Here is a 14,278-nt window from a genome sequence, read left to right as displayed (position 1 = left end):
ATTCCGCTCTTGGTACAAGGGATTATGATATGCTGACACCCACCTGAGAGAGTCACCACGGAGCACACGGCCTTTTTCTTTCTATGTATTGTGCCCACGTGACCACACGGTAATATCCAAACTATTCCGAAGTGACGTTTGCACTGTTTTGTGTTTTTGGTATCTCACCCCCTCATACATCTTTATCGTAAAAGCATCCCGTTACCTACGATGGAGCATCTAATCAGAAGAAAATAAACATTGCTGAAATGGCAAAAGAAATTGGTAAGGTCGCTGCTGCAAGAAAATTCAATGGGTCTGAGAAACTGGTGTGAGATTGGAGGAGGCAAGAAGATGTAAAAAGTAAATGAAGGGTCGCATTTTTGAATGAGCGTATAAGTCGGGGTCTGATTTTATGATCGATTTTTCTGGTTTCAAGACCCGACTTATACGTGAGTACATGCGGTATATTTCAATGTTCTCATACTTTGATTGTGATGTGTGCACAATTGTTCTTTTTTATTGCTGAAAGTTTATTTATTGTCAAACTAGCAAAATACGCGCTCTTCGCAGCGGAGAAGTAGTGTGTTAAAGAAGTTATGAAAAAGAAAAGGAAACATTTTAAAAATAACGTAACATGATTGTCAAAGTCATTGTTTTGTCACTGTTATGAGTGTTGCTGTCATATATATATATATATATATATATATATATACACACACACATATAAACATATCTACATATACATATTTCTACACATATCTATATATATATATATACACATCTACATATATATATACACATATCAACATATATATACATATACATATACATACATACACACATACAGATAAATATACATATATATACACACACATACATATATATATATATATATACATATCCACACATATATATATACACATATATATACATATCTACATATATATATACTGTATATAGCAAAATCCCTGCGCTTCGCAGCGACGAAGAAATGCTTTTAAATTTTTACTAAGAAGAAAAGAAAACCTTTTAAAACTGAGGGAAAAATTATCAATAATTATCTGTTAAGGATCTCTTTGTATACCACGTTGTCAGTTCAGCACTCCGGTTGTAATATGACCAAGCTGTGCACTGAGATTACTTTTGAGAATCCAACGTATAGTTTTGTCCAGGAGGAAAGCAATGATGCCTCAAATCAATGGCAACCTTTTGTAGTGTGTGTCCCTGAGACTTATTACTTGTCATCGCGCAGCAGAGCCTTACTGGAAATTGGAGGCATTTCAATTGAAATGGGAGATCAGAGGGTATAACGGTGATAAATGAAATGAGGAATACATTCAGAGTGTGGCGCTCTGCTGTTTTTTTGTGTAGCTGCCTTCACACGGCTTCTCCGCTGCTTTATAAACGACCGCCATATAAGGCCGTCGTTTCTCCTTGCTTCACCGTTCTGTACTGTTTTATTGTTCGTTTATTGCGATTCTTATAGTTATTGTGTAGCTATTCGAGACTTACTTTACTGTTCAGGTACCCATTTCCTTTATTTAATCTGCAGCTTGTACGCTATTTTTTGTTTGTTTATTACGATTATAGATATTTATTGATTCCCTTCTTTAGCTGACTGCCTGCTCATATAAGGCGCTCCGCTGGTTTTTTGTGAAGCAGCCTTTACACAGCTTCTCCACTCTTTTATAAATGAACGACATATAAAGCTATCCTTTTTCCTTGCTTGCCAAGGAAGCTGCCTTTTTATTTAATCCACGGGTTCTCCGCTGTTTTGTTGTTCATTTATTACGATTATTATAGTTCTCTTTATATAGCACGTTGTCAGTTTAGCACTCTGGTTGCAATATGACGAAGCTGCACGAGCTCACTCTTGAGAATGCAACGTATAGTTGTCCAGGAGAAAAGCAATCTTGCCTGAAATAAATGACAACATTTTGTAGGGTCTGTCCGTGAGACTTATTACTTGTCATCACGCAGCAGAGCCTTACTGGAAATTGGAGGCATCTGAATTGAAATGGGAGATCAGAGGGAGTAAAGAGGATGCGAGGAATAAGTTGAGTGTGGAGAAACTCTGGAGACAGCGTGTGCATTAACTTTTCTGTGAGTATTTGGTGGCAGAGTGACGAAGTTGCTTCCACAAGACCGCGTTAGCTGTGGAGCTCAACTCGGAGCATATTCTTTTTCTACCTTGTCAATTGTGTAATGTGTTTTGTGAACAGGTTTGATGCATGGAAGTGATCACTCGTACTGTGGTCAGTCAGTTCATGTGAGCTGCTCTCTTGTGTGATGTTGAGATGTTAATGTTAGCTAAGACCCGGCACTTAAAAGTTTCTCGCTACAGTAATTTTAACTCTGTTACAAAGTGATCCAAAGTCTCGTTTATACCTCGTGTCTTCTCATTAAACTTGTATCTCGCGAATAAAGTATTCGGCGTTTTTCTTCAGCGCCATGGGAGCTCTTCCTTCTTTTCTACGTACTGCGGTCACAGTCAGTTCACGTGATTACGTGGGAGGCGTGATGATGTCACACACAGCTCTGTCCCCCACGGCCATCGAACTAACGTCCATTACAGTATATGGAGAAAAATAGCTTCCAGTTATGATCATTACGTGTAGAATTTTCAAATGAAACCTGCCTAACGTTTGTAAATAAGCTGTAAGGAATAATCCTGCCAAATTTCAGCCTTCTACCTAAACGGGAAGTTGGAGAATTAGTGATGAGTGAGTCAGTGAGTCAGTCAGTGAGTGAGGGTTTTGCCTTTTATTAGTATAGATTTCAATGAAGAATATTATTATTATTATTATTATTATTATCATTATAATGTGTGAGTTACTTCGGTGGACTGGCGCCCTGGCCAGAGTTTGTTTCCTGCCTTGCGCCCTGTGTTGGCTGGGATTGGCTCCGGCAGACCCCCGTGACCCTATAGCGGGTTGGATAATGGATGTGTGAGTTACTTATGTTGATGCTTGCTTTTTATACTATTTGTATTGTTTGTGTTGTTACACTGTTATGATGTCATTTTTCTAGATTTTAAGCTGGAATATTCTTTCCCTCTTTTCCTGCTCTCAAAGTTTCAGGCTCAGGCTGTTGGCCTTCCTCTCTTTCTCTTGGACGAGGGTTGAATTGAATTTAGTTTTGTTCAGTTTGACTTGATTGTATGGAACATTACATGCATTTAATTAATTCAATAAAAGATATAAAAAACTGAATATTGTTGCTTTTGAAGTGAACCAATCAGTGATACAAAGTTTTGAATCATTTTAGTGAACTGAACTCGAGTCACTAAGAAGAATTGTTTTTTCAATCCAAATCAGAAGCAACACATAGAAACGGAGCGGCACGCAAAACAAGTGGGGCAGTTTCTTGAATTTATCCATCCATTATCCAACCTGCTATATCCTAACGACAGGGCCACGGGGGTCTGCTGGAGCCAATCCCAGCCAACACAGGGCACAAGGCAGGAAACAAACCCCGGGCAGAGCGCCAACCCACCACAGGGCACACACACACCCACACACCAAGCATAGGATCGCCAATGCACCTCACCTGCATGTCTTTGGACTGTGGGAGGAAACCCATGCAGACACGGGGAGAACATGCAAACTCCACTCAGGGAAGACCCGGGAAGCGAACCCAGACGGGTCTCCTAACTGCGAGGCAGCAGCGCTACCACTGCGCCACTGCGCTGCCCTTCTTGAATTTATGCAAACGTTATTTTTTTCTGGCAAAGTACAGTATATCAAAAAATACCAAAATATAAATAAAAGGGGCAACCGCCTTGGATAATGAGGGAACCACGGGGGTGGAGCCGGGAGGTTCAAACCCTAACCCTAATCAGAAGAAATAGGGAGGGGATGCTGGTGCATGCATGCTGTTGGCGCTCCACCTTGTTAACAACACTTTTCACAAAATTTGCCTTTAATTCTACACTTTCTTATGCTTGTTTTATTTCTTTTATTGTACGTATAGTTCGTGGATGCAGTTGACTCGAATTGTATGGATTTGGTTTAATTTTTGCAGATTTTATGGACTTTACTTTGACTGGGAACAACTGAATCTGTGGATCATGGGACAAGACTTATGAAGATTTCTTTGTACCTGGTGATCTGGAAGCCTGGGATGTTTGTCTCCTTGATTATATTTGCTATGCTGGTCTAAGAACTGATCTGATGTTCATACCCACCTGGCTTGTAGCTCTTGGGTGATCACACCTGTAATACCCAGCGTTACTTGTTTGTGGCTGTTTGTTGGAACCTCCAAATCCTGCTACCTCCTCCTGCTACGCTTTCTGGTGCTTTGCTATCACCGCTCATCTACTTTACCGACCCGCCTGTCCTACCGGCTCCGCTGTGCTGTGCTGCTTCTCCACTGCTATCAGATAAGTATTGCTCGGTATCTTGCTAAAATACTCTCATGACAAACTGACTGGAATATCCTTAAAGACAATGGTATTTTGAGGTGCCCAAAATATGTACATCGTGGGTCAGGTCGCCACCACTGCCAGGCTGCAAGTGAAAAGACCACCAGCTGGCATTTGCTCGGGAATACGCCGTCCTACTCATAGCCCTGGAAACAGAAGTGTCAGTGTGCCGAATTTACAGTATGTGAAAATAAACTCCGATCACGGCTCTGTGCGAAAAGAAGCCTCATCAACTAGCATTGCATTGTTTAATTCCAGATCTCTCAATGGCAAAGCATTGGTGCTGTCAGAATTCATCAGTGACACCAAACTGAATATCCTGTGTTTAATGGAGACTTGGCAAAAACCGAACGAATTTACATCTCTCACGGAGGCGACGCTGCCTGGATTCACTTTCTACAAAGTGGAGGACTTGCAGTAATTATCAGAATGGATTTACACATCAAATTGATTGTCTTTCGAGTGCCTGGCTCTGAAACTAATAACGGAATCAGGTCTCATCTCACTCATTGTTCTTTATTCTCCTCCAAAATACAATGCATCCTTCTTATCTGATCTGATTGACTTTTAACCCACTCAAGTTCCTTTTCCCAGAGAGTCGTTCTTCTTGGAGATTTCAACATCCATATTGACATCCCCACATCGAAACTGAGAAATGAATTCCCATCTTTACTGGACTGTTCTGACTTGACACAACTTGTCGATTTTCCCACCCACTCTGGTGGTCATATACTGGACCTGATCTGCACATATGGACTATCTGTTGACAACATTTACAGCACTGATTTGACTCTCTGACCATAAAGTAGGACTTTTCGCTGTCTCATTATCTCTTCTTCCTATTTCCTGTAAACAACAAACTTCTTACAGAAACTTTAAAAATACAGGGTGAGGCAGAAAGGACGGACGTCTTTGAAATGGCTAGAACTCACCACTAGGTGGAGTGACAGATGTGCGGTAGGTGGCGTTAGGTTCGAGAAGCCTTATCATTTTTTTTATTTTCTTTATAGTTGAAGCCATGGAGCCGTGGATGATAGAACACCGCATTTTTGCGTGCGACTGTTTTGTCAAGAACAACCAATCTATTACCGCAGTTCAGCGTGAGTTTTGTTGCCATTTCAATATCCACAGATATAAAGCGCTCCAGCTCGTAACGCTATCCTACGTTGGGTTACAAGCACTTCGTACACGAGGTACACTAATGAACAAAAAGTCCGCGGGGGCTACACGAATGGCACGTACCCTGAAAATGTGGAAAGCGCACGAGTAGCCCTGCTGCGCAGTTCAAGTTGATCTGCTCGGAAGCATTTTTCTGAACTTGGCCTCAGTAATCGTTTGGTAAGGCGTATTTTGCATTTAGACCTACATTTCCATCCCTACAAATTGTCAAATGCTATTTCAATATGAACTCGAATCTTTTAATACATTTTTTTGTAAGAAAAAATTAACAATTTTGTGATTTTGTAAAAAATGTCCGTCCTTCCTGCCTCACGCTGTATCTGTCCCGCTATCCTTTCTGGATCCATTTCTGATCTTTTACTGTCTTCACATATTCCATTAACACTAGATAGTCTTGTTGACTCAGCCCTTCATTCAGCATTAGATAAAACAGCTCCTTTAAAACATGTGGAGGTTTCCTTTAAACGTTCGGCTCCTTGGTAAAACTCAGAATTGCGATCTATGAAAGCTGCTGGCCGACGCCTTGAGAGAATGTCACGTAAGTCTGGCCTCACCCTGAACATCCAGGCTTTCTGTGACCACCAACGAGCTTACAGAGAAGCACTAACTGCTGCTAAAAAAACCCACTATGGCAGAATAATAGAAAGTGGCCACGACTACCCAAGGGTTTTGTTCTCTGTAGTTAATAAACTGCTCGAACCCGCATCTGGCCCAACTACCTCCTCTACTGAAGTCTGTGAGGAACTCCTCCACTTTTTCCGTAACAACATTAAAGACCTAAATAATTCAACTAACATAAATACATCATCTGTTTCTATCTCTCCCTGTTCTCCCACTCCATCCAGCTCCTTCTCTAAGTTCTCACCAGTCACATCTGCTTTGTAAGATGAGGGTGACTACTTGTATACTGGACCTCATCTCCAGCACACTTCTTCAATCCTGCCCTCATGCCATAATCCCGACTGTTACAACAATAATAAACTCATCCCTTGACACCCTTCACTTTTAAAACCGCTTCTGTAACCCCAATGGTATTGATACTGACGATCTTAACAATTTTCGGCGTATTTCCCATTTACCTTTTCTGTCAAAAGTTCTTCAGCGTGTTGTAGCCACCCAACTCACCAACTACTTAACCTCTAATAATTTGATGGAACCCTTTCAGTCGGGTTTCAGGGCGCAGCACAGCTGTGAAACTGCTCTGCTATGGGTAACCACTGATTTGCTTATGGCAGCAGACTCTGGACAAACCAGCATATCAATTCTGTTAGACGTCAATGCAGAATTTAACACTCAGGTCAGACATGACATTCTACTGTCCAGAATGGAGAACATGCTGGGTATCTCTGGCACTGCCCTCCAGTGGTTCAAGTCCTATCTGACTGATAGGCAAGAGTTTGTTAGTCTTGGTGACAGCAGATCCAGCTCGGCGCCAGTCACACAAGGAGCTCATCAGGGCTCTGTCCTCGCCCTCTCTCTTCTGTATTTATATGCTTCCCCTTGGCCATATTATTCGTAGCTTTGGACTGGATTATCATTTTTATACAGATGATGCTCAACTTTATTTCAATGTTAAAAGTGGAACTTCTTCAGAGCTTTCTCAGCTCACAACCTGCCTAAGTGAAATTAAAACATGGATGGAGCAGAACTCTTTCAAATGACACTAAAACAAAACTGAACTCCTACAAATTGGGACTAAAGTGAAACTTAATAAAATGAGCTCCTTCCCAGTCCATGTTGGTGGTGATCTAATCAGACCTGCCTCTACTGCAAAGAATCTTGGTGTCATTTTTGATTCCTTCCTTTCTTATTCCGACCACGTAAATCACATTGAGAAGCTTTCTTACTTTCACCTCCATCATGTACCCCGTGTTCGCTCCTTCCTCTCCTTTTCACTTGTCCTGCTTTTATCACATCCCGCATCGAATATTGTAATTTCCTACTGGCAGGTTCCCCTTCTAATCTTATCATATCACAGCTCCAGCTTATTCAAAACTCAGCTGTAAGAGTCCTGACATGGACCAGCAGCAGCGAGCACATCACACCCATCCTGCTCCGCCATCACTGGCTCCCTGTGTCTTACAGAATCGAATATAAAATCCTACTAATAACCTACAAGGCCTTAAACGACCTTGCGTCAAACTACATCAGGGACCTTCTCCATCACTATGTGCCTGCCTGCCCACTAAGGTCCTCTGATTCTGGTAATTGTGTTGTGCCCCACACTAATCTACACTCCATGGGTGACAGCAGGGCCTTCAGCTGTACAGCGAGTGGCCAGACTCTGGAATGACCTACCGAAATTAATCAGGTCAGCTGACTCCAACTCAAAACTCATCTGTTCAGGAAGGCTTTTAGCTCTGCCTCACTTTATTACCCTTCTCTCAGTTTACCTCCATGTCAAGATGCTCATGTAACCTGTGTGTGTGTGTGTGTGTGTGTGTGTGTGCGAGACCATCAATTCTGTTGTCTGTTAGGCTTTTTCTCTCAATGTACTATCTTAATCTTCTTTATTTATTTATCTGGTTTAGTACAATGTTATATACTGTCTACCCTGCCGTTCTTCCTTAAACTCTGTGAAGTCCCTTGAGCATGGGAAAGGCGCTATATAAATAAAATGCATCATTATTATTATTATTATTATTATTGGGGTCTGTGGCCATCGCCAGGGGGCGCCTCGAGTATCATGGAGCCAGGGAAATCTGTACTTCCGCCACACATGGGCAGGTGGAGGAAGAACCTTCCAGGGACACCCGGAGTGCTCACGTGGCACTTCTGACACACCAGGAAGTGCCGCTGGAAGGTCATCAGCAAGCACCTGGAGCACATCCAGGTGAATATAAAAGGGGCCGTCTTCCTATAGTTGAGGAGAGAGAGTCGGGAGCTGGAGGTGGATGACGCTCCAGTGACAGGGAGAAGAAAGGTGGCCGACGGACGTTGGAGAGGCCCGTGGTTGGGGTTGTTTGGTGCTGGAAGCACTGTGTGTTGTGTGGGGTTACTTGTAAATAGGCGTGTGTTTTGTACTTGTGCTGCTGTCTGTCTGATGGTGTTTGGACCAGTTCTCACACCACATATCTCGCCTGTAGCAGCCATGGGCACTATGAGAGGGAACTTCAGAACACAGCAAATCTCTTTCTAAGCTTCAGCTGGTTCAGAATTCAGCTGCCCACCCGCATCATTACTAGAACTAGATAGATAGATAGATAGATAGATAGATAGATAGATAGATAGATAGATAGATAGATAGATAGATAGATAGATACTTTATTAATCCCAAGGGGAAATTCACTCCCTCTGTTCACCATATCACTCCCATTTTGAAGCAGCTTCATTGGCTTCAAATTCATTTCCGAATTCAATTCAAAATTCTCCTAAGACTCTCCACACCCTCTCCCCTCCATATCTGTCTGATCTCCTCCATGTTGCCATTCCCTCCCGTACCCTTTGATCCTCTACCTCCATCCACTTCACTGGCCCCTTCGTCCATCTTACCACCATCGGGGGCTCTGGAACTCACCACCACCTGAGCTTAGACATATTGAATCACTTTCACTTTTCAAATCTAAACTTAAAACTCATTTGTTTAAGACAACTTTTTATCTTTGATTACAATTGCTCTGCCTGTATTTTACTTTGGTTTATAATCTGTGTTTTGTCTATTGTTTGGTGTCCTTGAGTGTTTAGAAAGGCGCCTACAAATAAATAAAATGTATTATTATTATTATTATTATTATTATTATTAAGAATGGGAAGTGAAACTCATGCTAAAATTTAACACATTACAACATGGTTTAAATAGAGACATGGGTCTTATGGCCAGATATGAAGATTGTTTGCATTTCTCAAAATGACACAATCAACTTGCCTACAGACCCACATCAGAAACTTCAAAAGACTTTGTTGGACAGTTATTTTATCCAAAGATCTTGACTAGACATTGTTCTCATCTTTTGCTTAATGAATCTTAGCCTGGAGAGGTACTGTATATTCATTTTTTACATCTAAGATGTCTCACTTAAAGGTTTTCCAATGTTATTTGTCCTGGTGTCTATATAAACACAGGGAACTCCAGTCTCCATATTACATCTCTGCCTGAAGAAGGGGCCTGAGTTGCCTTGTAATCTTTTTAGTTAGCCAATAAAATGTGCCATTTTGCTTGACTTCTCATTACCTTCATAATGGCTAACACAGTACAACACCCCAGTACTACAGCACTCCTTGTTGAAAGCCCAGGACTGAATTATGATGTACTTTCAGCCCTCACTGTTTTGAGCTTCAATTTCAGTTTTGCACTTCTTGTTTTCTTTTCTCACTTCCCAATTTGTTTGCTCAGTCACCATTTTCTTTTCTCACTGCTCCATTCACATTTGTCGTTCCAGATTTGTCGTTGTGTTTCCCATTTGTTTTTATTTCTTATCTTCTTTATTCGGTTTCTGATTTGTTTTAGTTCACTGCAGCGTACAAAATTCAAACACACGACTACAGTAAATAAAAAACTTGAGCCTTACAAATTAAAAGACATTTACAAGACATAAATTTACCCGTATAAAATTCCCAAAATTCGCAGTGGACGGGATGCCTGAGAACATAAACTTGTAGGAGTCCCAGGCGTGGCTGTGCATTGTGTCATTTGCAAACGTGATTGATCGTAACTCAAACGACGCCCCCGTGCCTTATGAGTTTCCTTCGAGCCCACCTACCTTGTCTCTGCGCCCAACAAGTGACCAGACATGTGAAGAAGAGGAAACAAAATGTGCTCGTCATCTTTGTGATCTTTCTCAGGTTATTCATCTAAAATGAGGCAGAAAATGAGATTAGTGAGGAGAAACTGACTGATGGGAAATTTTTCAAGGCACACAAGAAACGGCCCCTCATTGTAAGGCACATAGCGAGGTGCAGATCTGAGAGTCAGCAATTGTTCTGTACTTACCGTGAACATGCACAGCGTTTAATTTGGAAGAGACCCATCTCTGCCTCTGATGGTAATGCCCTGGTTTTCAGTCTCTAACATGGTGTGAGGTCTACACAGAGCACGGACATAGAATTGGGGATGACGGTGGGATATACAGGAGTGGAGCCTCACAGCAGGAGTGATGGAAGTGAAGCTCAGCAGAGTGTGGATACCTGGGGGGGTCGGACGTGCCGCTGTGTAACCAACGCTCTTTTGACTCTTATTTTATTTTGGGTCTTCATGGACCACCAGAAAGTCATTTGTGCACCGCGCTACTCTCGTGTACACCTACACTGATATTCAAATATGTTTAAATAGTAATTAACGAACATTTTCAGTTACCTGCTTATTTAAAAATTAGGCAATATGAAGAATTGGAACAGATTTACTCATCGTGGTCCCCCATTTGAAAACTATTAGTTTGGGTAGCAAGGGGTGTCGAGAAACACAAGTAAAGCAAAATGACTTTTTATACCTTTAAAAAAATCAATTACATGCGTTAAGGTGCTGACTGTACATGGCACGCAACATGAAATGCAACTGGAAATGGAAACGGTCATGGGGGCTTGATCAAATTCTGCTCCTTGATTGGTGGATTGTTGGCAGAGTGGGCGTAAATCCCAAGCCAACACGTTTACAAGCAGACCCTTCAGATGCAAACCCCCCCAAGTGAGATGATGATGGTGGGGAATTCAGAGCAGTCCTGGTGGACATTTTACAATACATGTCATACTTATTTCTACGATCATTTCATTTTGTAAGAAATATTCCTCCATAAATATGCAGAACTTCAGAGTGCACGTGAAACCCAATGGGGAGAAGATGCAAAGTCCACACAGAAGGTTAAAGATGCAAACATGGAAATTAAAGGAGCCCAGCTGTTCACCCACAGTCATCACCAGCTATGGTGTCACAATTTCATTTTTTTTTCAGATAGATAGCTGTGAAAGGCACCATATAATAGATAGATAGATAGATAGATAGATAGATAGATAGATAGATAGATAGATAGATAGATAGATAGATAGATAGATAGATAGGCATTATAAAATATAAAGATGTATTATATGTATCTATATACAGTGCATCCAGAAAGTATTCCCAGCGCTTCATCACTTTCTCCACATTGTGTTATGTCACAGCCTTATTCCAAAATGGATTAAATTCACTTTTTTCCTCAGAATTCTACACACAACACCCCATAAAAAAAGTTTACTTGAGATTTTTGCAAATTTATTAAAAATAAAAATCTGAGAAATCCCATGTCCATAAGTATTCACAGCCTTTGCCATGAAGCTCCAAATTGAGTTCAGGTGCATCCTGTTTCCCCTGTTCATCCTTGAGATGTTTAATTGGAGTCCACCTGTGGTCAATTCAGTTGATGTGACATGATTTGAAAGGCACACACCTGTCTATAGAAGGTCCCACAGTTGACAGTTCATGTCAGAGCACAAACCAAGCATGAAGTCAAAGGAATTGTCTGTAGACCTCTGAGACAGGATTGTCTCAAGGCACAAATCTGGGGAAGGTTACAGAAAAATTTCTGCTGCTTTGAAGGTCCCAACGAGCACAGTGGCCTCCATCATCCGTAAGTGGAAGAAGTTCAAAACCACCAGGACTCTTCCTAGAGCTGGCCGGCCATCTAAACTGAGCGATCGGGAGAGAAGGGCCTTAGTCAGGGAGGTGACCAAGAACCCGATGGTCACTCTGTCAGAGCTCCAGAGGTCCTCTGTGGAGAGAGGAGAACCTTCCAGAAGGACGACCATCTCTGCAGCAATCCACCAATCAGGCCTGTATGGTAGAGTGGCCTGACGGAAGCCACTCCTTAGTAAAAGGCACATGGCAGCCTGCCTGGAGTTTGTCAAAAGGCACCTGAAGGACTCTCAGACCATGAGAAACAAAATTCTCTGGTCTGATGAGACAAAGATTGAACTCTTTGGTGTGAATGCCAGGCGTCACGTTTGGAGGAAACCAGGCACCGTTCATCACCAGGCCAATACCATCCCTACAGTGAAGCATGGTGGTGGCAGCATCAGGAACTGGGAGACTAGTCAGGATAAAGGGAAAGATGACTGCAGCAATGTACAGAGACATCCTGGATGAAAACCTGCTCCAGAGCGCTCTTGACCTCAGACTGGGGCGACGGTTCATCTTTCAGCAGGACAACGACCCTAAGGACACAGCCAAGATATCAAAGGAGTGGCTTCAGGACAACTCTGTGAATGTCTTGAGTGGCCCAGACTTGAATCTGATTGAACATCTCTGGAGAGATCTTAAAATGGCTGTGCACCGACGCCAACCTGATGGAGCTTGAGAGGTGCTGCAAAGAGGAATGGGCGAAACTGGCCAAGGATAGGTGTGCCAAGCTTGTGGCATCATATTCAGAAAGACTTGAGGCTGGAATTGCTGCCAAAGGTGCATCGACTTATGGACATGTGCTTTCTCAGTTTTTTATTTTTAATAAATTTGCAAAAATCTCAAGTAAACTTTTTTACGTTGTCATTATGGGGTGTTGTGTGTAGAATTCTGAGGAAAAAAATGAATTTAATCCATTTTGGAATAAGGCTGTAATATAACAAAATGTGGAAAAAGTGATGTGCTGTGAATACTTTCTGGATGCACTGTGTATAGATACATATAATTAAAGGCACTATATATAGATATAGATAGATATAATGAAAGGCACTATATAAAAGATAGATAGATAGATAGATAGATAGATAGATAGATAGATAGATAGATAGATAGATAGATAGATAGATAGATACTATAAAATATAAAGATACATTTAATTACAGAAAATAATTAGTGAATGACTGACTGACTGAATTTCCCAATGAGCACCAGCCATAGCACACAAGTCTAATCCCAGATTCTGCCCTTCCGTCCTCCTGATGAGTGTCACCCACTGCCTCCCGACTCCGACTGGGTTCTTTTTAAACCAGACCTTGGACTGCAGCAGCGGTCATCCAGAGCACATCCAGGTCATATGGAAACCGGGGCAGTCTGACCCCAACAGGACCCTCCTGCGTTACCTCAATGGGGCTGCTCTTCTAAACTCTGATTCCTGTGCATCTTTGCAGAAGTCCTAACTGGGACCAACCTGGAGGGACACTGCCACCTATCGTGTTTGGGATGAACTACCTCTGGCTTCCACATTTGCCCTGTTCATCTATTAGTATGTTACCACGACTGGGGTAGGGATCGCCAACCATCCTGCTCAGATATCAGTTCATTATCCATCCCAGTACAGGATGCCAGTCCATTCCCCTTGGCATTTACAATGGAGACCATGAAAAGGCATATGGAGACGGGGAGACCATGCACACTTCACACAGGCCGTGACTGGGGTGGGAAATGAACACAAATTCATGGAGATTCAAAGCAGCTGCACCACCACTGTCAATGTGCCAGCCTCCATTTGCTTACTGGTTGTATGTCTCCTACCTCTTACTGGCATGAATTGAACATGATGGGGATGGAGTTCCTGAAGTCAGTAACAGTCCGCACCCTCCTAAAAAAACAACAAAAAAAGGAAATTTCTGTTAGTTTTGTGTGGCACACTGGAACCCTCAGAAAGGCTTAAATCAAACTGCAGATGTAGCAACAGCCACCACAAGAGCCCTAGGAGACCACCAGAAACTGAACAATAATTAAGAACATCATCAGGGCTCTCACAGTCATGGCGGAGCCACAAAGAAATGTGACGTGAACCCTGGGGGCCTGACAGGCGTTACACCCAA

At 42.2% G+C, this 14,278-nt stretch overlaps 1 protein-coding gene across 1 annotated transcript in view; it reads right to left on the bottom strand.

Annotated features, from left to right (window-relative positions):
* Positions 1-14,055, bottom strand: part of LOC120516009 (collagen alpha-6(VI) chain-like) — a 202,962-nt gene extending 188,907 nt beyond the window's left edge. The window contains exons 1-2 of the mRNA XM_039737435.1: positions 13,983-14,055; positions 10,285-10,375 (exon numbers count right to left, since the gene is read on the bottom strand). Of these exons, the coding sequence (XP_039593369.1) occupies positions 10,285-10,375 (91 nt within the window). The 5' untranslated portion in view covers positions 13,983-14,055. The remainder of the gene's footprint in view (positions 1-10,284; positions 10,376-13,982) is intronic.
* Between the last annotated feature and the right edge of the window lie 223 nt (positions 14,056-14,278).

Source organism: Polypterus senegalus, chromosome 15 (assembly GCF_016835505.1).
Source record: "Polypterus senegalus isolate Bchr_013 chromosome 15, ASM1683550v1, whole genome shotgun sequence".
Lineage (NCBI taxonomy): Eukaryota > Metazoa > Chordata > Cladistia > Polypteriformes > Polypteridae > Polypterus > Polypterus senegalus.
The sequence above is the reverse complement of the archived record's forward strand: the minus strand, read 5'-3'. Positions and strand labels throughout refer to the sequence as shown.